This window comes from Canis lupus, chromosome 14 (assembly GCF_011100685.1).
Source record: "Canis lupus familiaris isolate Mischka breed German Shepherd chromosome 14, alternate assembly UU_Cfam_GSD_1.0, whole genome shotgun sequence".
Taxonomy (NCBI): Eukaryota; Metazoa; Chordata; class Mammalia; order Carnivora; family Canidae; genus Canis; species Canis lupus.
Window position 1 is genome coordinate 20436803 of NC_049235.1, and position 27640 is coordinate 20464442.

General features: G+C 36.6%; 1 protein-coding gene across 13 annotated transcripts in view; it reads left to right on the forward strand.

Annotated features, from left to right (window-relative positions):
- PPP1R9A (protein phosphatase 1 regulatory subunit 9A) overlaps window positions 1–27640 on the forward strand; it is a 311864-nt gene that overhangs the window by 225796 nt on the left and 58428 nt on the right. For all 13 annotated transcript variants that reach the window (XM_038556851.1, XM_038556849.1, XM_038556853.1 and 10 more), the window contains 2 exons: window positions 10002–10157; window positions 25671–25724. In XM_038556851.1, coding sequence (XP_038412779.1) covers window positions 10002–10157; window positions 25671–25724 — 210 coding nt within the window. The remainder of the gene's footprint in view (window positions 1–10001; window positions 10158–25670; window positions 25725–27640) is intronic.

A 27640-nucleotide genomic window follows, 5' to 3' on the forward strand; every position in this document is an offset into this window, starting at 1 on the left:
ATGCATTGTGCAGGCAATTATTCTTAGGGTTGGACTCATTTAATTGGATAAGGTGGTACAAAATTTGTTCCTGACTTTAGATTGATGTGATCAGGGATACCAGTCCTGGAAGGCATTCAGATCAACCTCAACTCACCGGCCAGGGTTGTTATAGGTGATAGAATTGTCTGAATCATAGATATTCTTCTTGTGGGCCAACACCAAGCCTGTGCAATCCCTGATTCTTGCCATATCTGAATTAATACCTTAGGCCAACTGGAATAAATAAACTTGAGGAGAAAGCTACCTGAATTTCTAAGGTAGACCTGATGGTTTACGGGATTTATTTAGCCAGTCACATCTGAAAGCCTGGGGAATATGGTTGATCTCAGTTACTGCAAGTTACTCATTCTGTTGCTTGGAGTTCATTTAATAGTCATAATTATATGAAATAGACTTGGTCCTAGCCACTGCAGTCACACTGATGAGGGAAAGTCATACTAATAGGAAAATTCACCAGAAGCCAAAATGGTATAGAAACAACAGCAGATATCATTGGGAGACAGTTCCTCCGTAGGTCTCTGACTTCTCTACAAGAGGCACTCATGCCTTTCTTTCAGATTACCTTTTTAATGATGTTTGTATAATGAACAGTCTTGGAAAATAGAGGAGTGTCTCTCTATAGGGCACATAACAGACTTGCTTATTACCCATTATAAAAAAATATGAGTTCCTTCAGTTCAGAATTCCTTTTTGGGGGGGTTTATGGTTCATGTTTCTCAATGTAATTATAGTTAGAAACAACTATTTTAAGAGACTTTTTTCTAAGGAAGAAAGAAAATGAAACTATCTTTTAAAAAAATATTTGGTATTTGAATACTCACCAACAAATTCAATACAGTAAAATAGTTGGAATGGGGAAGGATTATAGAGGTTGAGATGATTAGGATTATTCCTAGAAAATAAAATTTAAGAAATTGTAATTGAAAATTGCTTCAGTAATTGAATATTATAGATTATAGTACATGTAACTATTTCTCAGTTCTTTTTTATTTGAATATAGTTGGCACACAATGCTGCATTAGTTTCAGTTGTATGACACAGTGATATGACAAGTTTATACATATTGCTATGCTCACCACAAGTGTAACCACCATCTGCCACCATACAACATTATTACAGTACCAATGACTATATTCCTTATTCTGTACCTTTTATTCCTGTGATTTATTCATTCCATAACTGAAAGCTATGTTTTCTACTCTCATTTACCTATTTTTCCCATCTCCCTACCTCCCTCACTCTGGCAATCATCAGTTTGTTATTTGTTTTTATGGATCTGTTTCTGCTTGTTTGTTTGCTCATCACTTTTGTCTCTTGGACTCTACATATAAGTGAAATTATATGGTACTTGTCTTTCTCTGATGGATTTCATTTAACGTAATATCCCCTAGGTCCATTCATGTTGTCTCAAATGGCAAGACCTCATTCTTTTTTATGAATGAGTAATATTTCATTTTATATATATATATATATATATATATATATATATAACAACTTATTTATCTATTCATCTATTAATGGACACAAGTTGCTCCATATCTTGACTATTGTAAATAATGCTGCAGTAAACATAGGGGTGCATATATCATTTTTAATTAGTGTTTTCTTATTTTTTGGGTAAATACCCAGGAATAGAATTTCTGTTTTTAATTTTTTGAGGAACCTCCATACCTAAGTTCAGAATTCTTAACAAAAGATGTTAGTTCCATCTTCTGCTTCATTTTTAGACCTATTCTCCTGGCAGTACCCTGGCTTTGAACTTTGTTTGGAAACTATTTCTTATTTTTAGAATCAAGATGTTCAAAACCATCAAGTCTTAGTTCCTTTCTGTTTAATGGTCCTTTCAATTTCTCTCTTTGGTCACATTTTTACCATTAGCAGCAAGAAGAAATCGGGCAGCACCTTCAACACTTGTTTGGAAACCTACTTAGCTAGATCACTCCATTCACTAGGAATGTTTCCAACTTTCTCCTTATAAACGGTGATAATATTGCTGAGTTTTCTGGCACTACACAAGAACTCCCTCCCCCCCCCAACTCCGGATTTCCACTTACAGTGTGTTCAAGGCAATTTAGGCCTGCTTTAGCATACTCTTCAGAATCCTCCCAGCCGTCCTTCACTGCCTATTTCCAAAGCCACTTCCTCATTTTTCTGTGTTTGTTATGGCAGTTCCCCCTTTCTGTTGCTCCATAACAAATTACCACCACAATGTAGCAACTTAAAATAAGAAACATTTATACATTACAGTATCTCTGTCTGGGTCCATTTAACTGGATGCCTCTGACTCAAGATTTGTCCCATTGCTGCAAATAAGGTGTCCGCCAGAGCTACAGTCATCTGAGTGCTCAACTGGGGGAAGATCTGCTTCCAATTCATTTGCAGCTGTTGGCAGGACACGGAAGATACACTTCCAAGCTCTTCATGTGACTGTTAGCATGCCTCAGGTCCTTGCTGACTGTTGGCCAGAAACATCAGTTCAGTATGATGTAGGTATCTTGGTAGAGACATGCTAAGAGGACAAAAAAGATGCAAGCCATAGTCTTTTTGTAAACTAATCCCAGAACAGACATCCCATCACTTTTGTTGTATTCTTGTTGTTAGAAGCCCACATCCAAAGGGAAATGGATTATAGAAAAGTATAGATTACCCAGGAAGAAGGATCCTTAGGGGTCATTTTAGAGCTTGCCTACCATGGTGGGAAACAGAGTCCCTGCTTTTCAGGAGTATACTTTCTAAAAAGAAGGGGTGAAGAAAAAAGACTAATGGAGGCATTAAAATACTGTAAAATCAAAGGCTAATTTATAAACTGTCTACCACAAGTGCTAGAAAATTTTAAGAAGTGAAAAGATGAGTTTGAGTTGTTAGAAAAAATTTTATAGACACATCTTCAATCTATCTAGTTGGAATCTTAGGAAAAATAATTTGCCAGTGATAGTACCAATTATCTGAAGAACTGGATGCTTGAAAGCAGGGAACATGGAAGGCTATATCAGTAACATAGGTATAGATGGTAGATGTTTCTTGCTCTAGTAGCTAGACCGTAGAATGAAGTGAAATATCAAAAAACATTCTTAGAACAAAGATTATTGGCAAGAAAATTTTGAATGGTTTGAGAAATGAGTATATATCTTGGTCCAGGCATCATATGGATGTTTTACATACTTTATCTCTTTAAATCCTCTCAATGTACTATAAGATTGGTATCTTTGGGGCCATTTAATAGAAGAAGGGACCACAAAAGATGTAAGCTAAATGGTTTGCCTGCTCTTGTGCAACTGTGAAATTGTTTTTTCTTTTCTGGGGCCTGGTCTCTCTGTCACCAAAACCCATGCTTTTTTTGCTGGTGTTGCCCTGGAGAAGCCAGGGATAGTGAAAATTATCATAGTCATCAAGTCATCTAGTCTTTTATCATATTCTAAGCACTGTGATGAATACTTTGAAGATCTCACTACTGGAAATTCTCCCAACAACCTTAGGAATAAGATGCTGTTATTCCCATTCTATAGATGAGCAAAGAGACTAAGTGGCCTAACATTACAAAAGTAGGACACACAGAGTCAACTGACAGAAAATGAAAGAGAGATGCCTTTGCAGAGAAGGGGATGCTTTTGCTGAAAGCCATCTGGATGGCTGGCACAGATTTAGGAATTTTAAACATTAAAGTGTTAGTTTGAGGTCTTTCTCCTCCAGAGAAAAAGCAACTCTCTTCTATTCTCTAACAGAACTGAGTCTGAAAATATATATAACCAAATTCAAATCCAGTAAACAAATTCCAACAAAAACTGCATAATCAAGGCTATTTTTATGATTAGCACCATTTAGTTTCCCGGAATTTACCAGAGCAAACATTGCTACAGCAGAAATTACTGCTAATGGTTGAACCTAACAACAAGAGAAAATCCCCAAAAGGGTCATTTGGGCTCCAGCTGCAGCTGTGCTTCACTATATTTCTTATTTGAAAGCTGAGAATTAACAGGAAAATCAGGGCTCTGCTGTGCTGTGCAGATGTGGCTAAAACTGTATTAATTTATTCAGCAAACATTTGTTTAGTGCCTACTATATGCCAAGCAGTGTGCTAGCCACACTGGGATTATAGATATAAATCATACCTGGCACTTTCAAGGAGCTTACGGTTGAAAATGGTTGATAGGAGGCAGATATCAAAGAGCCAAGTTTTATGAGTGATATAAGGATATAGCAGAAACATAAATGAATGGATTAAAAGAGTCTTTGGGCAGCAACTTCATAGAATGAGCTGAGTAGATGGATCTTCATCTTGGATTACTGGGGCAGGATGGGGCCCAGTAAGTGAAGACAACAGAGGTCTGAAAGTTTTCTTCGTCTTGGGCTGATGCCTCCAAAACTGGGAGTATAAGAAGAGGAGCAGGTTTAGGGAAAAGAAAAATTTTACTTCAGAAATGACCGGTTTGCTTATAAAAGATTCATGTGATGGGGCTTCTAGGACATTATATTTATGAGACCAAAATTTAGCAAATGTCTGGTTATGAGATTCAATTTTGGAGATGCTTTAGTGTATGTTGCTGTTGTGGGATTAGCACCACGACCAGCAGCGGCAGCGATTGCTTGTTTTGAATGCCTGCCATGTGCCATACCTTGTATTCAACACATTACAGACTCCGTCTAACTTAATCTCATGACAACTTTATTATATATACTAAGGAGCTATTTTTATCCTCACTTTATAGATGAGGAAATTGGAACTTAAATCTGGAAGCTATAGGCTTCAAAATCATGATTGTTTACTTGGTCTCTGATGAACCACCTCATCAATATAACAGATAATGTCCCATCCCTTCCATAAAATCTAAAATTAGATCTTCAGCTCTCTTGAGTGCTCAAAGCTCAAAAATGTCTATATGCTTTTGCTCCTACCAGTCAAAAGTTAGATATTTACTAAGAGGCAGAATCTGTCAGCTATACCTAATTATTGTTGTAATCATGTATTTTAATAAAATACTAAGTGCTCTAATATAATATGAGTATGAAATAAATTGTGTCCATGTAAAGGAGATGAAATGGTTTGGAAAGAGTCAGTAAAGTAAAGATTGGTAGCTTAAGAAAATTAGATGTGCAAAGGAAACATAAAAGAGACCAACCATAAACGTCTAGAGGAATTTTGTACTCATTTTGCTTTGCAAGTATCTTTTCCATCCATTTTAAGACTGCAGCAATTCTATAGACTGTATGCTATGGTTCTGGTTTATATGAGAAAGAGTGCATGAAACATCAGTCAGCAGACCCGTAAGCCAAATCTTTTGAAGGAGACTTCTATGCACTTGCCCAGGGTGAGCACCTTATGAGAGAAAAAAAGAGGGCAAGAACTTTGCAGCTCTCTAGAGACAGGTGCAAATCTTCAGAGTGAATTGAATGAAAATGTTCAAAGATGTGGAAGGTGAATTTCAACACAACAAGATTACCCAACAGCATTTTTGGTTAGGGAAATATGAAAGGAATGTATTCCCATTTTTTATCCTGTAAAGCTTTACTTTCTATAGACTGCAAGCAGCGTAGCATAGAAGAAAGAGAATGAGCTTCGGAATATGTTAGCTCCAACAACATAACTAATTGTCTGATGCTGGGTAAAGTCTTTGAGTCTCAGTTTCCTCTAAGTACAATGGAATAGTAATACCTATATCACACAGTCTTCAAGAAATACAGTGTTGGGTACAGTTACAAAAGAATGGCTGTTCATTTTTTTGCACCCTTGGGTAAGCAATAAAAAAGTCTAAGATAGGGATCCCTGGGTGGCGCAGCGGTTTAGCGCCTGCCTTTGGCCCAGGGCGCGATCCTGGAGACCCGGGATCGAATCCCACGTCGGGCTCCCCGTGCATGGAGCCTGCTTCTCCCTCTGCCTGTGTCTCTGCCTCTCTCTGTCTCTCTCTCTCTCACTGTGTGCCTATCATAAATAAAAAAAAAAAAAAATTAAAAAAAAGTCTAAGATATTAATCAAGAAGGTAGATGAGTTGTGAAAAGGAACCCTTACTATCTCTGTCAGTTCTTACATTAAGAACAATTAAAATGGATTTTCAGGTTGGGACAAAAGATTTTTCTGTTTACTTGAAAGATACTGAATCTGGCCAGAAATTAGGAGAAGGAAATGGATGCCAATGTAAATACTTTGTTGTGAGACTTTTTTTTGATGCAGTATTGTCCACCTCCCTATATAAATGTCAGATTCAATCCAGTCTAGTTGTGAGGTTTATGAAATTCTGCCTACCTATCATTCCATGTAATTTATTTTCATATTAACCCTAAAAGTGGTGTCCATTTTCAATAAAGATGAGACAATCAGAACACATTATTCTTAGTCTACTAAATGTAACTTTTTAGCTTCTAGATGTTAATGAGGTTCTGTAGTAAATGCATCCTTTATCATAAAGCCTGTTTATGTTGGGAGTGGATCAGCAAGAGAGAATGGCAAGATAGGTTTTTTTAAGTTTTTTTTTAAAAGCTTTAATCTTTTTTTTAATTTTTTTTTATTTATTTATGATAGTCACACAGAGAGAGAGAGAGAGGCAGAGACACAGGCAGAGGGAGAAGCAGGCTCCATGCACCGGGAGCCCGACGTGGGATTCGATCTCGGGTCTCCAGGATCGCGCCCTGGGCCAAAGGCAGGCGCCAAACCGCTGCGCCACCCAGGGATCCTGGTTTTTTTAAGTTTTTATTTAAATTCCAGTTAACATATAATATTAGCTTAGGTGTACAATATAGTGATTCAGCACTCCATACAATACCCATTGCTCATTACAAGTGCAATGCTTAGTCTCCATCACCTATTTCCCCCATCCTTCTGCCCATCTCCCCTCTGTAACTGTTGCTTTGTTCTCTGTAGTTAAGAGTCTGTTTCTTGGTTTGCTCTCTCTCTCTCTTTATTCCCCTTACTCATTTTTTTGTTTTTTAAAATTCCACTTGGCATGATAGTTTTAATTTTATTTTTATTGAATATTTGTTTATTTTAAAGACAGAAAGCATGGTGGAGAGGGGCAGAGGGAGAGAATCTCAAGTAGACTCCCTGCTGAGCACAGAGCCTGACCTGGGGCTCAATCCCACAACCCTGAGGGGTTGAGATCATGACCTGAGCCAAAGCCAAAAGTCCGATGCTTAACTGACTATGCCACCCAGGCACCTGGGCATGATAGTTTTTAAACACCCTATCCAGAACCTCTAATAAGTACTAAGTAGAATCAAGACACTAAAAGACATATCTTGACCTTAGTATACTTATAAAACTAATTAGAAAAAAAAATTAGTAAGTGGAGAGATGAAATGAAAGATAAAAAGAATTTCAGGAGAATTACAGATAATTTGGTTATTGAGGAGAGGAGATTGGTAAAGTAAAAAAACAAAACTACTGAATCAAGACCAAGAATTATTAATATCTTATATTGATGAGTGTAATTTTGATAACTAAAATGAATGACAAAGCCAGAACTAAGAGAAGAACTACATATATTGTACATATATTGTATACACCCTAATCCTGTTATTCACTGTAAGAAGTATTAAAAAAATAAAAAATACTGCCTTCTTAACAAATGCCTTTGCAGTTCATTTTTAAAAATATACATATATTATTGAAAACTTCCTTGGGAGCTTATAGATATTGCCAAGCAAGTGCCATAAGCATTCTTGGATATAGTTTTTAAAAAATATTTGCTATGATCCTGTTATATGTCAGGACCTATTCTAGGCACATGTTTATATTCATTCCCTTACACGTAGTGAAGAAGTGCCTATTTTCAAGCTGGGAAAGGGAAATCAAATTGTTCATTTCAATGTTATGTTTAAAATGCACCACATTGTCATCAGACTTAAATGTAGCTTAAGATTTTATGGGGTCATTCAGGAAATTCATCAAATTTATGATGTAGAAGTAAATTTTATTATATACCTGGTTTGGGCCTTTATAATGAAGGCGTGGCTTTGCTGCTAGTTGTAATTAGGATTAAAAGCAAGCACCCAGTTTAATATCTTTAATCGAAAACTTTTCAGCAAGGTATCAAGATTGCATACCTAACCAGCCTTACTGCATTTCTATTAATTAACATCACTGGGATTTACAAAGTAACTATTGGTTCTAAAAATATATGTAAATAGGAGGTGATTTCACTTACAGAATATCACAAAAAATTATACCAAATCTGGAATTAGGGTTCTTCTATGATTTATAGGATCTAATCATACCGACAAGTGGAAACTACCTAGAATCATCAGCCCTCACTGCTCAGCTACCTTCTCCTCACCATGCCAGAGACACTTGGAAGCATGTTTAGAGTTTACACATTTTCAGACTGGTTTCTGAAGAGTCCAGGGAGGGGTTCCGAGTACTGCAGTGCTATTTCACACAGAGATACACTGAGCTTACTTCTAGATACAAATGCCACCAAAATCAAGGTCTTCATGATAATGGCCTTCATGTCAGCAAGCAGTGTCTGAAGGATGCTGAGGCGATTTCTTCATCCTGGCCAACGGCCTTCAGATTCCCTACTGGAAATCGTGCCTACTTCTGGGCTCCACAATTTAAAACAAGTGTGGAGGACTTGGAGAGAGAAGTTCAAGCAGAAGCACAAAGATAATGACAGAGAATGAGACCTAGGAGAAATCCAGAATAATTTCACTTGAAAAGGAGAAATCAGAATGGCAACTTAATAATGGTCTTTCTGACATAAGGAATTATTACATTGAGGTTAATGACCAGATTTTCTTCACATGCAAAACAGTAAAAGAAATAGGATTTCAGTTGGCAAGAAGAATATAGTTCAGAACGAAAAGAAAAAACAGCAGATGCTAAGCCTATGTAATCAAAGGAATAGATCACTCCACACACTTTATGAAAGTGTTTTTAAAGGGAATATGAATTCCTGTCTGTCTTATATATCATATATAATAGTACCTGAAAGAACAGGGACACGTTAAATGAACTTTGTTTTTTGACCCTGTGAATCAGTGATTTATCTTTAAATTATATCGGAAGGTATAGATTTCAAACAATTATTTTGAATTAGAGCCTCATAGCCTAGTGCTGCCAAGAGAGGAGCCACTTTCTAATAATGTTAAGGAGGTTAGTCGTATGGAGGAATATTTATCCCAGGGGCCATGAACTCACGCACCTTCAGGGACCCGTGGGTACTGCGAAGGAGTGAAGCTAACAGCATAGAACAATATGGAGTTGTAAAAGTTGTGGGGTATCTGAAGGCGTGCGACCCATCCAAAAGACGCAACCACTGCTGACTGGCCCCGGTTGTTTTCATGTCACAACATCCGCATGTTGCCAGATCTTTGGCTTTCTCAAGAAAAACTGGAAATCCAGAATGTCCGGTGGATTTTTTCTTTAACATTGGAGAAATACTAAGATTTATCAAAATCTTGTGCAGGCAAAGCAGTACACCTCTGTGGGCTGTAAGTTAGAAATCTTCAGGTCCCTAGTTAACCAACACATTAGTCAACAAACAAAAGAGAGCTGATTGCACTCTAAAATTTAGGAGAGTTACATCTACAAAACCTTCATGTAAGTCTTCTTTAGGGTCTTTTCGAACTCTCTGTATCTTTGGATCTTCCCTGCTTTCAGTATTGGGTGACTTATTCATACAGAGGTGGGAATTTATAGGAATTACCTATTTCCCTTAGCAATATAATTCTATTTCGTAAAACCATCACATACTTAGACTGAAAACAATGTTTGTTGTTCTTGTGAAAATACTACTGATCCTGTTAGATTTTTAGGAATGCACTGATATACGGCATAGACATGTCACTTTGGATCTTTGAACTAACATTTGCTTATAACCTTGGCTGCATGAGGCATGCTTGACTTCAAAGCCTACTTACACTTCACCATTTGGTGACATGTTTTATTTCTCTTTCATAAAATATTTTCAAGTAATTCACTTCTACCTGGGGTGAGGACAGCTGGATTTCTGAAATGCCCTTCCTTTCAGACAGGAGAATATGCCACAGATGAAGAGGAGGACGAGGTGGGACCTGTTCTTCCTGGCAGTGACATGGCCATTGAGGTGTTTGAGCTGCCTGAGAATGAGGACATGTTTTCCCCCTCAGACCTAGACACAAGCAAGCTCAGTCACAAGTTCAAGGAGGTAAGTTGCAGATCTCCAAAATATTTCTCAATACCTTTCCATTTCATTGTTAAGTACACATTTAGTTTGAAAAGAATGTATTGAGAAGAACCAGTTTTCAAAAGAAAGCCTTTTGATATCAAATTGTCTGGAGTCTCATGGACTTTCAGGGTGAAATTTAAGTAGATTCCATTCCACAGTCCTTAATTTTTAAATACTTACTATTTGTTACAGGGATAGCTTATGACTTGTCTAGTCATATATTTTCAAGCGGTAGCTGAAATGTGCAGTTTTCATGATACGGTTCTGTTTTGTTTTGTTTTCAGTTTTATAGAATTTTGAGGACTTGATGATAGTGTCTCTCCTCTAAGGCAGCAATGTCTTTGAAAGGTTTTTTTTTTTTTTTCTTCTCCTAAAATAGACAAGATCCCCAAAGGAATCAACTGACATACCTAAGTAGTTTAATTGAGGAAATTAAAGCTTAATGAATGAACTCTGAGCAGAGTTAATAGAACCACTCAGGGGTGGTGAGGTGCACGGGGATTGGCAACAGCAGGAACTTCATCCAACTTCCTCCCAAAAGAAGGCTTTCATGGGTAAAGAGGAAAAGAGAGTCCTTTTTTTTGTTTTGTTTTGTTTTTTTCCCAAGAACAGGATCTTTATTAGATGCAGCCACTGCTAAAAACTACGTCTTGGGGACAAGGAGGATACACACACTCAAGCCCCTTCTCTCCTGCGAATGCCTCCACTCAGCCAAACCCAGGCAGGGATCTGAAGAAGTCAGTCTCCGAGGTAGCCACTGTTAGAAAAGCGACCAAGAGTGGGTCCGAAAAGGGCAGATAGATTCAGATAACCACATCAGTTCTTCTTCCAAATGAACCACTCAGAACTCCCAACTTGTAAAACAGAAACAGTTATGAATAGGCCCCAAACAGTTTATTCTTCATTGTTTTAGGAAACATCCTCCATTGTCAAGGCAAGGATGTCATTATTTACAGCCTCCCTGCAAAAACCCTAAGGCACTGAAGCCCTAAAACCACTGCTGTGTGGTTTCCGGCCTGTTAGGGACTTGACTCAACATTTGGAAGAAAAAGTTCTCTTATACATGAAAAACAAGGTTGATAATTGTAAATGTATGATTTCTGATTTTATTTCTAATTTTCTTTTATAATTTCTGATTTTGATGTGTCATAAATAGGTTAGTTTTATATGTTCTGATGTTATATCTACCATGCATAATATATTGACTTACCTTTTTAATTCCTTATGATGAATTTATACTTGTGAGACCAGTATCAAAGTGAATGTACTTTTAAAATGTTAATTTTTATTGAAAAAAATTAGATTTATTATAAAATTTTAGAAAATGCATATTTGTATAAATGCCAAAAAAAATTCATGATCCTAATTTTGTATTTGGGATTATACAATACATGATAGGTTAATTTCCTACTCTTGATACCTTGATATGTATAGTTGTATCTTAGGATTTTCTCAAGTCATCAAATGTTCTTCCATAAATGATGTTTATTCACCCTATAGATCTCTTATCGTTGATCTACTTAATTTTTTGTCTTGGAACATTTCCTTTGTTCCCAGGTTTTAAAATATTATCATTATTAAAAGTTACACTGCAATAGATATTTGTGTGCCTATCCTTAAGATAATTTCTCACAGTGAAATTACTAGATCAAAGAATATTAGTATTCTGGGGACTTGTGGTACTTAACGCCAAGTTGCCACCAGAATGGCTTTTCTTGGCGATAGAGAAATTTATTTATGCCATTCAGTGTGTTGAAGTGCCCATTTCTCTCCCACCAATTATTATTTGTCAGGTTGAACCATTTCCATTTGTATATAGTTCACAGAGTCCTTGAGGCAAATACATGGGTTTTCCAGATGATTTATGACTATTCCTAGTTCTAAATCAGATACAAACATCTTGGGGACAAATGAAGTACACTATTCTATAATGATCACAAAACTCAGAATTCTGTTACAGTAGGAGTAGCAATGCTTATCTTAGGGCTAGTTCTTATAAAGGTTTTCTGCATGAACTGATACCTTCAAACCCAAGAGCAGTGCAGAGAAAGTTCTGCTGAAAGTGGCTGAGTGGGAGGAAGAGATAATATAGGGACCTGTTTTTCTACAGCTCTGATTTGGCCCACGAATACAGATTATCTAGGGGAGGAGATGGACTCTAAAAAAAGTCTTCCTTTGAATGTTGTTAACTCTCAATCCAGCTTTGAGGCAGTGAAGTCAAAGTTGTATATCTGGGCAAAAGCCTATAATATAGCTTATCCATGTTGCCAGGCGAGTGTGGCCCTACTTTTTGATAGATAATGGAGCTGGAAGTGGGGTCCACATTCTTTTATGGAAGCCAAAGAGTATAAAAAGCAGAAATAGTATATGGAAGGTTATATTCTCCATCTTCTGAATTGAGAAAAGGACTCCAGGCTCTGTAAATATTGTTTGAGGTGTACTCCATTGTGTTGACAACTACATGGTCTAGACCCAGGGGTCGGCAAAGTGACCTATTGGCTGCATCCAGCTCACTGCCTTTGGTTGTAAATAAAGTTGTATTCAACACTGCCACAGACATCTATTTATTATGTGTGTGTGTGTGTGTGTGTGTGTGTGTGTGTATGGTGGTCATGCTACAATAGCCAAATTAAGTAGTTGCACAGAGACCATGTGACCTGCAAATCCTAAATTATTTGCTATCTGGCTTTTTACAGAAAATGATTGCTGACTTTGGTGTGGGCCACTGCATGATCTGGACATATCCTATCTAACAGAGTGGATTCATTTTTAGCCTGAGTAACCAAATCTGTAGTTTTCTTTTAATTCTGGTTTTTAAGAATTGAAGGTTCATTATCACCTCAAGATCAAGCAAATCTCACATTATTTCACTTCTAATTCTTCTATTCTCACAGATTAACATAGTCATTTTTCTTCAGGAGATTGCCACTGAGTATCACTGTGGCATACTCTGTCTCAGCATTTGTGTCGTGTACACTGTCACGATCACAGTTTTAAATTTCTTTATGTCATTAACATAAATGCCCAAATACTTACATTACTAGATACTTTTCATAAGATTATGTACAAAATGTGGGGTAGAGATAGAGAGTCATGTGTATTGGAGTCTGACAATGTCTCCTATCACAGAAGGTTCTCTTGATTGCATTATATCAGGCAGCAGTACATGTTGTACTCTGAATAGAGCACATTAAATTGACATTATCTCAGTAAGTCCTACTTTGGGCCTATTACCTATCTTCCCACCAGCCTCTCAGCTCCTCTGTTTTTGCTCACTTTTATATCCTGTTTTCTCATAGTTCTTGACAGATAGTGGTTAAATATTTGGCAAACGAATGGCATAAGGCATCTACTGGAAGTTGTATAATTCAAGACAGGTACCTAATTGAATTTCCCTGAGTAGTTGACAAGATAGCTAGCACTTTTATTAAAAGCTCATTCCTGCATTTCCCTCTGCTTGGAAGACCAGCATTATTATCTACAGAATTGGTGCCTTTACACTCTGGACTGCTTGTGGCCTTTATATTCTGTTCTTTTTTCTCATTGTTTAGTGCAATGCTGTTAGAATACATATTAAACAGTAATGGAATAAATCAGATTCATCTAACTCTTCAAAAATTCCTGTAGTGTTCAACCTATTCAAGAAAACGTTTGAATCACTTCATTAATTCCCTTGGAAAAACTTCTTTGCATTTTTGTTGTAATTACATTAAACTACTAAGTTAACTTGCAGAGAGCTGCATTTTTATCTCATTGACTCTTAATCCAAGTTTATGGAATGAATCTGTTTAATTCAAGTCTTCTGACTCTCTCTAAAATTTTAGAGTCAAGTCCCCTCTATTACATAAGCATCCATCTATAAGTAACAGAAAATCTAACTAGAGTAGATTAATCAAAAGCTGCCACAAAGGTTACATTAGCTTCAATATAAGTTAAGAAGTTTTCTCTATTTTTCTATTTTCAGAAATGACTTTTATACGAGAGACTTAATGACTTGCATAAAAGAGAAATTTCTGTTCCCTAGAAGTTTATTATTACTCAGCTATAAAACCATCTGTGCCTTTGTGGAGGAAGATTTTAAAAACCTTTTATAAAGCCATTACTCTTTTCAAGTTTTTAAGTTTTTCTTGGGCCAGTTTTGGTATTTTGCATTTCTCAAGAAGTTATATATTTCCTCTAAGCATTCATATTTTCTAACATTTTTATAATCTACTTTTTAAATACTGAAGTCTTTACTATCTATAATTATTCTTGTTTCTTTCTCTATTTGAATATTTTTTCTTATTTTCCAGAATTTTTGTCTGTCTTTCTAACCTTTTTTAAGTTAAAAAATACTTATTTCCTAGTAGTATCTTAATCTTTTCCTCCTTTCCTATTTTAGTATTGATCAGTTGCACTTAGTACATTTATTTTTGATAATTCTTACATTCTGATAAAAAAATTTAAGGCTATACTTTTTCTAAATATTGACTTTAGCTACATTTTACATTTTTTTTACATTTAGAATGTCATTATTTACATTTAGAATGCCCTTTAGAAATAATTTCTCTTGGGATTTCCTCTTTAATACAAGAATGACTTAATGATATATTTTAATTTCCAGACATATGTAGCTTTATGTTGTTATCCTTTTGTTACAAGATTCTAATTTTATCACATTCTGGTCAGGAAACATATTCCATATGACAGCTATTTAGAATTTTCAAGAATTCTTTTGTAGCTTAATTCATAAATAATTTTGATTAAATAGTACTCATGCATGCAAAAAGCACACATATTTTGTGCTGGGGTATGAAATTTACATAGTTTTCATTTATGTAAATATGATTAATAATAGAAATACACATTTCTTCTCTCTAGCATTGGCTTATATTTTGTTTGATCTCCTAATTCTGAAAAGCATATGTTAAAATTACAAACTACAGTTGTTGTTTTTCCTTCCTATAATTCTGTCAGTTGTGGTTTTACATATTTTAAATCTTTGATATCAACTGCATATATGTTTGGGATTGTTACAACTTTGTGATTTATTGAAACATCTGTCTTGTCCCTTATGATGCATTTTACCCCAAATTTTATTTTATCTGATAGTAAAACTTTGACACTGCCTTTCTCTTGCATCATGTTTACTTCACAACATCTATTTTTTCTGTCTTTTTTTTTAGCCATTCCTATTCTTTTGTTCAAATGTGTTTCCTTTAGCAAACCTATTCTTAAATCTTACTCCTAAATACTCAGAGCCTTTGTCAGTTAATTCATGAGTTTAACCCATTTACATTTACTTTCATCACTTTATTATTAGAATTTAGAGCTGCCACCTTATTTCATATTTGCAATTTTCATGCTTTCTTATTGTTTCTTTTTTATCTTTTACCTACTTGCCATTAGATACATCAGATTTTCTTTTTTTTTAATAAATTTATTTTTTATTGGTGTTCAATTTGTCAACATACAGAATAACACCCAATGCTCATCCCGTCAAGTGCCCACCTCAGTGCCTGCCACCCAGTCACCCCACCCCCCGCCCACCTCCCCTTCCACCACCCCTAGTTCATTTCCCAGAGTTAGGAGTCTTTCATGTTCTGTCTCCCTTTCTGATATTTCCCACTTATTTTTTCTCCTTTCCCCTTTATTCCCTTTCACTATTTTTTATATTCCCCAAATGAATGCAACCATATAATTTTTGTCCTTCTCCAATTGACTTATTTCACTCAGCATAATACCCTCCAGTTCCATCCATGTCGAAGCAAATGGTGGGTATTTGTCGTTTCTAATGGCTGAGTAATATTCCATTGTATACATAAACCACATCTTCTTTGGAGGTTCCTTAAAGAGTTAAAGATACATCAGATTTTCATCTGCTGCTTAAAAGTTACACATTTTCATTCTGTTCTTTTAGAGATTACACAAGTAATTTTGACTCAGTCTTAGGTTATTTTTTCCTAGTAACATAGAATGTAGAACTCCAATAGCTATATCTACTATTTAACAAAATCATAGTCATAGCATAATTTCATTTGCCTTTCCTCCCCTCTTCAATTTTTTATACTTTGGAGTTTTAGTTAGATATATTTATAGGTGTGCCTTTTACAAAATAATTAGTTCCAACTCACCTATACTTTTTCCTAACACTAGTGGGACTTCAGTACTATCCTGATGTTCATTCACAAACATGGCGTTACCACATGGCACCAAAGTTAGTGGCCAGGATGTCTAAAGTTCAGGAGAATGGGATAGGTTGTCCCTGATTTACCTCCAGATGCAGGTTTATCCAGTTATATGTGTAACATTAAAGATTGGTTAGATTGCTCTCTCCCATTCCTGTTTAGACACTTGCCTGCTTCATATACTCTTTCTTTTCAAACACATCTGGAAACACCTGTGCTGTCTCTTAAGAATTTCATACAAGTTTTTTTATTAATTGATGAATGAGACTTTTTTTTTCCCCTTCCCCTCACCCACATTTTTGGCATCTCCAAAGTTGCATTCAGGAAAACCAGTAAATAGTTTTTGTTAGTGTATGATGTACTAAACTGACTGTTTGCCACTACCTTAATTCAGTCATTTTATCTTTATTTTTTTATTCATTCCATCATTATATTATCCTTGCAGTGTTTGATTTCTCTTATTCTAACTTATGGCAATGCATGCTTAATTTACTGTAATACTTTATTGTTTAATCATGAAAGCACTTAAAACTATGAATCTAATCTCTCTTTGTTTAGCTAAGTCTTTGGCAACATCTTTTAGTTTCAGTGTTCATTCTTCTTGTCATTTTGCAAAAAGTCTATATTTTTCATTTTTATTGTTTTTATTTTCTCTTTGATGAGGAGACGGCTTTTAATTTGTAACTTATTATTAATCTAATGTTTTGTTACATTGTGGTCAGATAATATTGTCTACAAGTTTTTTTTTTTTTTTTTTTTTTGTCTACAAGTTTTGATGTTCTTTTAAAGTGGTGCTTTTGTTATAGATTAATATGGGTGTTTGTGATAAAAGTGATATTATGTGTTTTCCACCTTCTGTATCTTTATCATTTTTCCTATTTAACCCAGTAAACTGAGACCCATATAGTAAAATTATACCTCATTATATTTTGTGCCTAGTAGCTTTGATTATCTATTTTAATGTTATGTTGAAAGCACATAAAATATGGCTTAACAATTCTTTATCTTCAAATATTCTTTGTTTGATGGTAATAATCTGACTTTTACTTTTGTTTGTAGTTGCTGGATAAACACACTTTTGTATACATGTGTATGTACCTACTTTTATAATGTAAATTTAATTGAAGTACTTTGTTTTATTGTACATTTTGAAAATATTATCTTGGAGTCCACTCTTAATATGAAATTTTAGCAACTTAAGTTATTGTTATAATTATTCATTATTTAATATATCTCATCTCATTTTATGCTTTATGTTTCCTTTATGTTTATTGAGTTTTGGTAAGGATTATCTTTAAGTTTCTAAAAAATATTCTCTATTCCTATAATTTTCAAAATTAAGAACACAATAATACCATTTGGATGTTCTAAAACAATATAATTTGAATGTTTTTGATACAACCTTAGTTTCTAAGACAAGATTGTTATTAAAATATAATTGTTACTTTTTTTTTTAAAGATTTTATTTACTCATGAGAGACACAGAGAGAGAGAGAGGCAGAGACACAGGCAGAGCTCCATGCAGGGAGCCTGATGCGCGGGACTCAATCCCGGGACTCGATCCTGGGACTTGATCCTAGGACCAGGATCATGCCCTGGGCTGAAGGCAGGCGCTAAACCGCTGAGCCGCCCAGGGATCCCCAACTGTCAATTGTTTTTTTAAAAGCTTATATTTTTCAGTTAGCTTTATAATAATATGTACAATAAGTCGTTATACTCTTGGCTTACTCAGTTTCAACTATTCTCTTTACACCAGAATTTCTCATTTCTCAGAGTATATCCTTAAGTAATTTATTAAGTACTCGTGGAGGTTATAGCTTTCATGGGCTTCCTTATATTGAGAATGGGAAAATTTAATTATCATGACATAGGAATGATAATTAGTTGAGTTTAATATTTTGATTCACAGCATTTTATTTCCTGACAGTGTTGCAGTGTAGGCTTCACTATTTTGAGCTAGGTGCATATTGTAAAGAAAAAGTGTAATGCCAAACTGACATTTTGATCCTTGTCTTACTTTAGCCTTGTATTTTAAATTTTTATTACAATTTCTTCAAGTAGGCCTCCGTTCATTGAGGTTTTTTCTCTTAATTTGCTTTCCTTGTTTTATGTCTGTGTTTTGGTTTGGTTTTAGTTAATATTTTCTACAGTTTCTGTTAGTTTTTCTCTCTTACTGTTTATTTTCTGGAAACACTTTGTCTTCAGTATTAATTAACTTGCTCATATTTTTTAAAATTTTTTCTGTCTGAGGTTGTCAACTGTGTCCTATCATATCAATGATTCAGTTTTCTGTAGCATTAAATACACTTTTAACTTCAATCCATTTATGCTTCTTAGCACTTCTGACATGACTTAATTCTCTTAAAACATTTTTAGTTTCCTCACTCTCCATCCATTCTTTGTGTTCCTTCACTTTCTATGCCAATAGGCCAGAGAGTTCCCTTAATGTATTTTTGCTTATGTGATACCCCATTTTCTCAGTTTACGTATTTGAGTTTTCAAGTTGATATTCTCTTTACCTTCACTTGTATATTTGGTAATGGGCTCAGTTTTGTCTTCCTCTCCTGGATTTATCTGGAATCGAGACAAAAACCTTTTTGTATAGTCAGCAGTCATCCATCTGTTAAATTATGCATCCCATTTCTAGACTCACATCAAGAGGACATATCTCTGTGCCTTGTTTCTGGTCTGGCTGCTGTTTTCTGGCATTCTATCACTAGTGCTGTTCTCTGTGCCTAGGTGAGATATTTCCAACTCTAGCACTCAGTTCTCTAAGCTAAAGGGGAAAAAAAAAGATTATTCCCTGCTCTCAAAACCCTTACTATGACCACCCCCATCTATACTCCATTTTGGGGTCTGGAGCTCGAATATGCAGGGTGCCACTATTCAGCCACCTTCCTGCATTCTCTTCCTACTCTGGTGGTTGCTTTCTTTTCTTTTCTTTTCTTTTTTATAAAGATTTTACTTATTTATTCATGAGAAACACAGAGAGGAGAGAGAGAGAGAGAGGCAGAGACAGAGGGAGAGGGAGAAGCAGGCTCCATGCAGGGAGGCCGACGTGGGACTTGATCCCGGGTCTCCAGGATCACGCCCTGGGCCGAAGGCAGTGCTAAACCGCTGAGCCACCCCGGCTGCCCTGGTGGTTGCTTTCTGAATGAAAATGGAATATTGAAAGAGTTGAAGAAGTTGGTTTAAGGACAGATCCTGGGAAAGACAGTAGAAGTTGCCGGACTTCTCGCTGGATAGACTCAGGCTCTCTAGCAGTCAGGGAGAATGGACAAACCATCTCTCTCTCTCTGGAGTGGGAAGCTTGGATGTCGGTCTTAATTCAGCTTTGTGACTCTTTCACATACTAGTAACAGATGTTTTGAGATTTAGTGTCCATTTGAAGTTGTGGTTTTTTTTTTTTTTTTTTAATGTGATTTCACTGGAGATTTAGTGGGAAGAAGGAAGAGGCTGAATCAAAAACTACTGGTCAGGATACATTTAAACCAGTTGTCTACTGTTTCCCTTCACACTCCTCCTTGGTGGTCATGGGGATCTTAAGGGAAGAAATGGAGTCTAAAAACTGCTATTTTACTTTATTAAGTGTTAGAGAATGTATGAAAAATAATATAGAGAAAGTTGTAAATACATTAAATAATAATAAAAGTTATCTTTATGGAACTTTCCATTAACATGTAGAGAAGCTATAAAATAGTTTATCTAAAATCATTTACTTAGCAAACAGATATGTCTTTAAAAAAGAAACTATAATTACATGCTTTCATCTACATCCATTTTCATCTGCATCATTAATAACTAGTTTATGAATACCTACTTGAAGAGTGACCTTGGTAGAGTAGCTCACCCTATCCTACATGTGTTGCAATTAGTGTTACCATTCAGATTAGATTATTATACTATTCAATCACTCAACTTCAGCTAATCTTGTATAAACTATTTCCTGAGAAAAACACTTGGTAGTGTAAAGATTGGTGCCACTCAACTTCAGCTAATCTTGTATAAACTATTTCCTGAGAAAAACACTTGGTAGTGTAAAGATTGGTGCCATATGTAAAGCTTTGAACATAAATGAGAAAGGAATATGGCATAACTTCATTTTAACAGCATCTGGATACAGGCAAAAACAGTTCTGATTCCTTCTTTTGTGGCACCTGTTCTGTCATAGGTAAGAGAGATTTCAGTCAAATAATCACAAAGATAATTATAAAAATGTTGACTCCAGTGCTGAAACCACTTCATAAAGTTCTATGCAAACATCATTTATTATGTCACCATTGTAAAGTAAGAACAGAGAATGTTGCTCTTATCCAATTGTAAAATCTCTAATACTAGAGATCTCTTAAAATCTTTGCCATAAAGGTAGTATTTTGCACTTTCTAAAGAAAAATATTTTCCATTCTTGCACAGGATAGGTAGATAAATTGTAGAAGTTCAGTCTCACCATTTCTGTTTCTGCATAAGGATGTTGCTATTTCTAGTGCGGTTCTGTTTGGATTGTATTGATTCAGTGATAGGGTACATATTCTGTATTCATCTTTTTGAAAGAAATAAAATATACACAGCAGGTACACCTGCAGAATGTTATATAAGAGCTGCAATTCTCTGTAGGATGCATGTGTTTATTTGTGCTGCAGTCCCAGAGTGGACATCTTTGGCATTCACGTTAAAAAATGACAGAAGAGGGGAGATTGGTCTTATAAGTTAAGACACTGACCTGTAATCCTTAACCTTTTCTTTTTATTTATATCATCTCTTCCCAAGTAGTCTCTCCAAATCTAGATTCTCTGAAAGCCAAAATTCCAACAGGTGTTTCAGGCTCAATTGCTATTAACCAATCCTGTTAACACCCTGCCTCTACAGTCAGCCTGACCAGCCTCAGGTGCTGATGTGCGAACTCCTGGATCTGTCCTTTGGAAAGGTTATTAAACACATGGAGAGAGAACTGCTTTAGAATAAGAAAACACAACCTTTCACCAACTGTGCTTCTGTTGTCAAGACACTTCCCCTCTCTGAAAAGCAATTTTCTCTTCCTCTCTCCATGAAACGAAGGTATCTTGGTCTCATCCTGCCCATTTGCCAAAGTGGGAGATAAGGCAAGTAGGCCAAAGCCTAAGGGTCATGTGACCTGGCTATGAGAATAAAAGATAAATCAGGCCATCTAGGAGCACGTTCCCTGTGACGTTTCTCTCAGAAGGCGGTCTTTATTCCATCTCCCTACAGTAAGTGTTTTGAAGGTAGATTCTGTGTCATGTTCTTGTATCCTTGGTGACTAGCACAGCACATAGTCTCATTAAATAAATGCTAGTTGGTTAATAAGGGAGCCCTTTCACCCTAGGTTCCAGAAGTAATAACAGCAGCTGATTGAGCACCATTTCATATCTAATGTCAGGACACTTAGAGACTACCAGAAGTGATCCATGGTTACCAGCTGGCGTAATCCTTTCTCAACTAGGAGGTCACAGTGATGTCATAAGGCTCAAAAGTTTTTGTGAGGATTAATTGAAAAATGTATCACAAAGTTGAAGAGGGCAAGAGAGGTAGGGAGAGTCGGACCTGAGATATCTTTCCACTCTGGGGCCTGCTGCCGCTAGAATCTTGAAGGAGCCATGTAACTTGTCTGAGCCCCTGTCCCCATCTGAACAGTGAGGTGGACTGTGTCTGTCCTGCTTCCCCCACAGAGACCCATTTGCAATGATAAAGGATATGATAAAAAAAGACAAAGAGTCCTACAAATGTAAGGAATTTAGTGGAAAAGAACATGGACTGAAATGTACAAAACCTGGCTCTGACCTATATTAGCTCTGTAGCTGGTACTACTGAAACCGTTTCTTCCTATGTAAAATCAAAGTTCGATTAGTTTATTTTTTATGCCTTTTGTGTTAATAGAGATGAGTTTGTAGAAATTCTCTTGATGTGCATAGAGTTTTAAAATAATCCTGTGTCTATCATTTTAGGCTTTATGAATTCTAAGAAAATGTTGCACTAAAACTTTTGCCCATCTTCTGAATAATGTCTGAATTTGCAGAATTCAATGTGTTTTCCTGTATCTAAAGAATTTGGCTGTACTTAGTAACACTTCAAGCTTTTATCAGTGCCCTCACTTCACTGCTAATGAGTTCTCCTCTCTTCTGTTATCCATTTTGGTGAGATGGGAGGGTGGGATAGCTGGAGGACCAACCTGTCTGTTTCAGTTTTACCTGGGTTTGCCCCGCACATCAATGGATTAATCTAGTATAGGCATTCATAGGAATAAACATGCTCACTTGAGACAAGAATTTCTAGACTCTGTAACCATGACAACCATCTCCAGGCTCTTCATTTTGTAAATGTCACACCTGTAGTATTTGCAAGGGCCTTGGAGTTCTTCCCATCTAGCCCTCTTGTTTCTCATATGGGAAGCAGGGGCCCAGAGAAGCAGCTTGCTGTTGGCCACAGTGACCTGAACAAAGAAAATCCAAAGTCCCAACAGGCTGCATACCATATACTTGGTAGCTGAAGGGAGTTAACCACTGAGAAATCAAATCCGGCATGTCCCCACAGTTGCAGTGTTCATCGTAAAATCTGCCCTTTTGATTTCTTGCTACTTTTCAAATAGAAGCAGAGGTGTTTATTTTATTTCAGGTGTGACATTTTGCAGTATTTAGCACTGTCGACTAAGAAGTGGAGTTGTGGTAATTATATTTGAGTTCTTCAGATCATTCTTGCTTAGTCTGGGCTAACTTTAGATGGCTTATTCTATGCTAGCCACTGTGCTAAAAGCTTTACATGGGTTATCTCATTTAATCTTTCCAATAAAGAAGGTTATGACCTGTGAGGAACTGCACTGTGCAGGTGAGCAAAATGAAGGTAATAGAGGTTCAGTGATTTTCCAACATCATGGAACTCATTCATGGGAAGCCAAAGATAAATTCAGCCTAGCTTCACACTTGGGCCATGGGAGAAAGATCAAGGAGTCCTTTTCCTTGTCAGTAACAATTCCAGATACTTGAGAATCACCTAGGCACATGGATTTGCTGGTCTTATCCTGTTCATTTGCCAAAGTGGGAGAGAAGATCTCCTTGGAAGATAACTCCTGATAGCCAGAGATGTGTGCATGTGTACGTGGATATATTTATATATATAATGTAGCATGTCTAAGATTCAAGTATTTTGCTATCTTTAGTTTATGAGTCTATATTGGTGGGGGGAGACTAGCACTGACACTAATTAGAAGGGGAAACAGTCCTCCTCTATCCTCATAGCATCTTGCATCTAGCAGCTCTTCAATAAATGCCTATCGAATTAATCCTTATTCTCTGTGGAAAATGGCACTGGAACAAGGACCAGAAGATGTAGGTTCTGGTCATGGTTTTAACAGCAATTCACTGTTAACAACTAAGCCAGGTCAGTTTTCAGCTACGTGCCCTTGTTTTCCACATCTTCAAGGGAGTCCAGAAATGGAAGGATTGATGCTTCTACAGCAGTAGTGTGTTCACTCTCGGGCTCACAGCTGGAGTGTCCGTATACTTGGTCATTTTAGCATGTCAGGCTGGGTGCCTGGCATTGTCACATCCTGAGAGATTCATCCAGACTAGGGCACTGGGTAAGCTCAGACCTCATCAGCCAGGTACAAGGGAGTTGCCATGAGTTTGGAGCAGCGCTTGCCAGATACTCTGTTGCTCTCAGCAACTCCTAATGGTAGGTAGGTTCAGCGCTGTACCACTAGGGCTATGGCGAGAAATGGAGAGAGCCTGGACTGCCTGTTTTGGGTCTCATAAAAGAATGACAGCTGCACAGAGAGTCTTTCCTCTGTAGAGACTGTTAGAGCCTGGGAGCACCTATGAAACAATGAGGGCACAAGGAGCAAGAGCCACATTGACAAGACTGCAGGCATGTCCAGATTGGAAGTGGCAAATTAAGAGAAATGATGTGAGTGGGGCAGAATCAAATTTAAAAACAGTTTCAAGATCACCCCCTCAGAACTGAGAGCAGTAGCAGTGTAGACTAAAGGGACTTAAACATAATAGGAGGACCGAGAACATCCAGGAGAGGAGCACTCCCTCCATCCTTCCCCTGTGCCCCTACTAGCTGACTGAAAACCAAGGAAATGCAGGTTACAAACCCAAGGGAGCTGAGCTTTGTGAGGGGTCATGACCTCCAAGGTGCATGTTTCTATCCTTCCACCCACTGACTCACTTTTTCTGAGAAGAAAACCTTAGACTTTTATTAGATCATAATAATAGTAGACATTTGCCATCTTCCTTGCACAATTCTGAATCCAAAATGCTCTGAAAACAGTTTGTTGAAAATAATTTTGTGGCAAACTAATTTGGTGGTAAACCTGACCAAAACAGACAGGGTGCTACTTAGAGTCTCTATTCTATACCACACTTAGTGGGAAATACGTATGTTTGATGGCAAAAATACTCCTGTATTTGATCACGGAGTGCCTCCACGGACCAAGGTGTGGGTAATAGGCAATTTATGGAAAACGCATCTTGCTTCCTTTCTGAAATTGGAAGAATTCTGAATTCCAAAAACATCTGAGCCCGGAGGAGAGACTGCAACCCGTAAATTGTTTTCTGTAAATCTTGGTGCATTCCTTTATCCCTTAAGGAAATGAATGTTTCCTTTGCTCCTCTCACCCTCACGGAGAAAACGAAGTGGGGGGAGGGGAGAAGCAAAACAAATGTAATTGGTGGCTCTCGGGCTGCAGCTAAGGCTTTTGGGGGGTCAGGGTCCTCAGTAGGAGTCGACTTTTGGAGGACAGAAATCTGGATCTGTACCTTGCCTGAAATTTCAAAAAAAAAAAAAAAAATCACCGATGTCGCTGCGGCGCTGCAGCATCCAGGTCCTCCGTCCGGCAGCTGCGGGAGCTGTGCGGGAGCTGCTCGGCCTCCGGTGCGTGCGACTCGCGGGACCGTAGCGCCATCTACCCTCCAGCTTCGGGACCGGATCCTCGCACGGCCGCGGGCCCGCCTGCCTGCGGAACCGTGCGGCCCCGCGAGGCGCTCTGCTCGGAAAACAGGCCCTCGCCACCCAAACCCTAAAGGAGGGGCTGCAGAGAGGGCTAGGAAAACGTGTCTTCTTTTCGTTAGCCCCGAACAATTGAGTTCGTAACCTAATCCGTTAGGGAGCGTGGGCCAGAGACCCCGTGTTTCATTAGTGTGCACCTAGTGAGTCATTTTACACACTAGACATTTTAATTTACAACCTGCTGCATTGCAGCACTTTTCTGGGCCTTCTGCTATGTGATAAGGTATTCTTCTAGCCGCCATGGCTTCAAAAATACAGATACCCTTTCTTAGTTCAGATTGTTTTCTTTCTTTTCAATTTTCAGTTGCAAATCAAACATGCAGTTACAGAAGCAGAGATTCAAAAATTGAAGACCAAGGTAAGCACCATTAAATGGTGTTTGAATTGTACTTTTTAAACTTTGGGTACGATGAATAAATTCAACCCGAGGACTAAAGGATTTGCTCCTGCGCATTTGAAAGAGTACAAATGTGAGAGGTTCATTTCCACCGTTAGATATGTAGACAGACCTGCCAGGGAGAGCATTTACCCCTGGGGGGTAAGCACCACCATATTCCTTCAGTGAAATAGCACAGTGTTTTAAAAATACATATTTACATATCTACACATATGTGGCCAGTTCCCTCTGAGATTTCCTCAAAAATTAATTATTGTTAATGGTTCTAGCATCCGAATTATGTTTCGACCACTAATTACGCTGTTCTTATTATACAAGCTATTATGCTGCATCTCTTTCTATTTATCTTAAGTAGGTTTAATCATTTACTTATTTTTAACATATTCATCAGAAACAATGTAAAAAAAGAAACAATGTATTTTAATGTAGCACATGAATACTTTTTCATAGAAAAAATCCAATTTCTAATAATTAAATATTATGAAATTTACTATAATATGTGAATAATTGATTTTAGGTGTCAGTATGCTACTGGAAATTTTTAGACAAGTTTAGTATGCATTATTTAAATTTGTGGAAAAAAAACAGGTCTTGATAAATCAAGGGAGTATGTATTTTTAGGTTATATATGAAATAATACAAGATTCAAAAGGGCATGTTTAGTTGGTAAATTATAAGGTACTTGTATAAATTCCTACAGTTGTATCTAGTTTTATCAAATATGTAATTTCAAGGATTTAAAAATATTTTCTGAATTATTTTAAAATAATATTCTTTATTGTTTTTGTGGTCTTTTAAAAACTAAGACATAATTTCTCTCCCACCATTAATGATCTGTTTTCCTGTTCCCATTGAACACTTATTTTGGGTTTTCCATGTGTTTTAAATGGAGATAAATTAACAGGGCTATTTTGGTTAAATGGTATTCTCAGCTAATAACTCTGTAGCTCTTTAGTCAAAACATGTCTATACATCATTCATGGTGTCAGCCAAGCTCTGTGAATAATCATTTTTAAATTAGTAGTGGTTGGTAAATAAACAACTTGAATACAAAACATTGCTTAATAAAAGATGCAGTAAAAACCTAGTCCTGTTTCAAATTGCTTTTGTTTCTTAGCACAGAATGGAAGAATAGATTTTTTTAATTGTTCGTTATAACCAGGGAGAAAGATTCCCCTGTGGATTGCAAGTGCTTTAACAAAGCTAATGTGTTAGACCAAAAGCATTTAATGTAGAAAATCCTATAAATTAGTATTTTGTATTTTTCTCTTTATTATATTGGCATGTAGTATCTATAGTAGCTTACTTTACTGTGACTCTTTATATCCGTGTTCATAATAGAATTCCTAACTTTGGAATTTTTTTTTTTTTACTTTGTAATCTGTTTTGTCAATGTATTTAGTTTAAAATATACATTAAAAGATTATATATTTATTTGCTGAATGTGGTATGGTTTGGGGATGTCTTCGATTTTGAAAATTGTTAGTTTATAATGACTCTGCATCCTTTTGAACTTGAAAGGAAACATGTGAATTAGATGAAGCCCTAGTTTAAAGGTCTCTTATTGTGAATAGATGACCTTTGACTCTTCACCTAAAGGATCAGCCTTGAATTTCTGTAGAAATAAGGGGGTTGGACTAGTTTACCATCTTTTCCTAAGAGTCCCTGGAAGCAGAAACACAGGTAACTGCCTTTCTGTTTCATTGGAGGGATTTACAATAAGTCAGCAGTAATTTATATTTTTACTTACACTGTCTTTTATACTTTTATGCAAATTGAAGTTTATGAGGCTCTGGAAATTCAGAACACTGCCAGCAAAATAATGAACTACAGACTATGTTCGTGTCAATTGAAATAAAGAATGTAATCATATTATT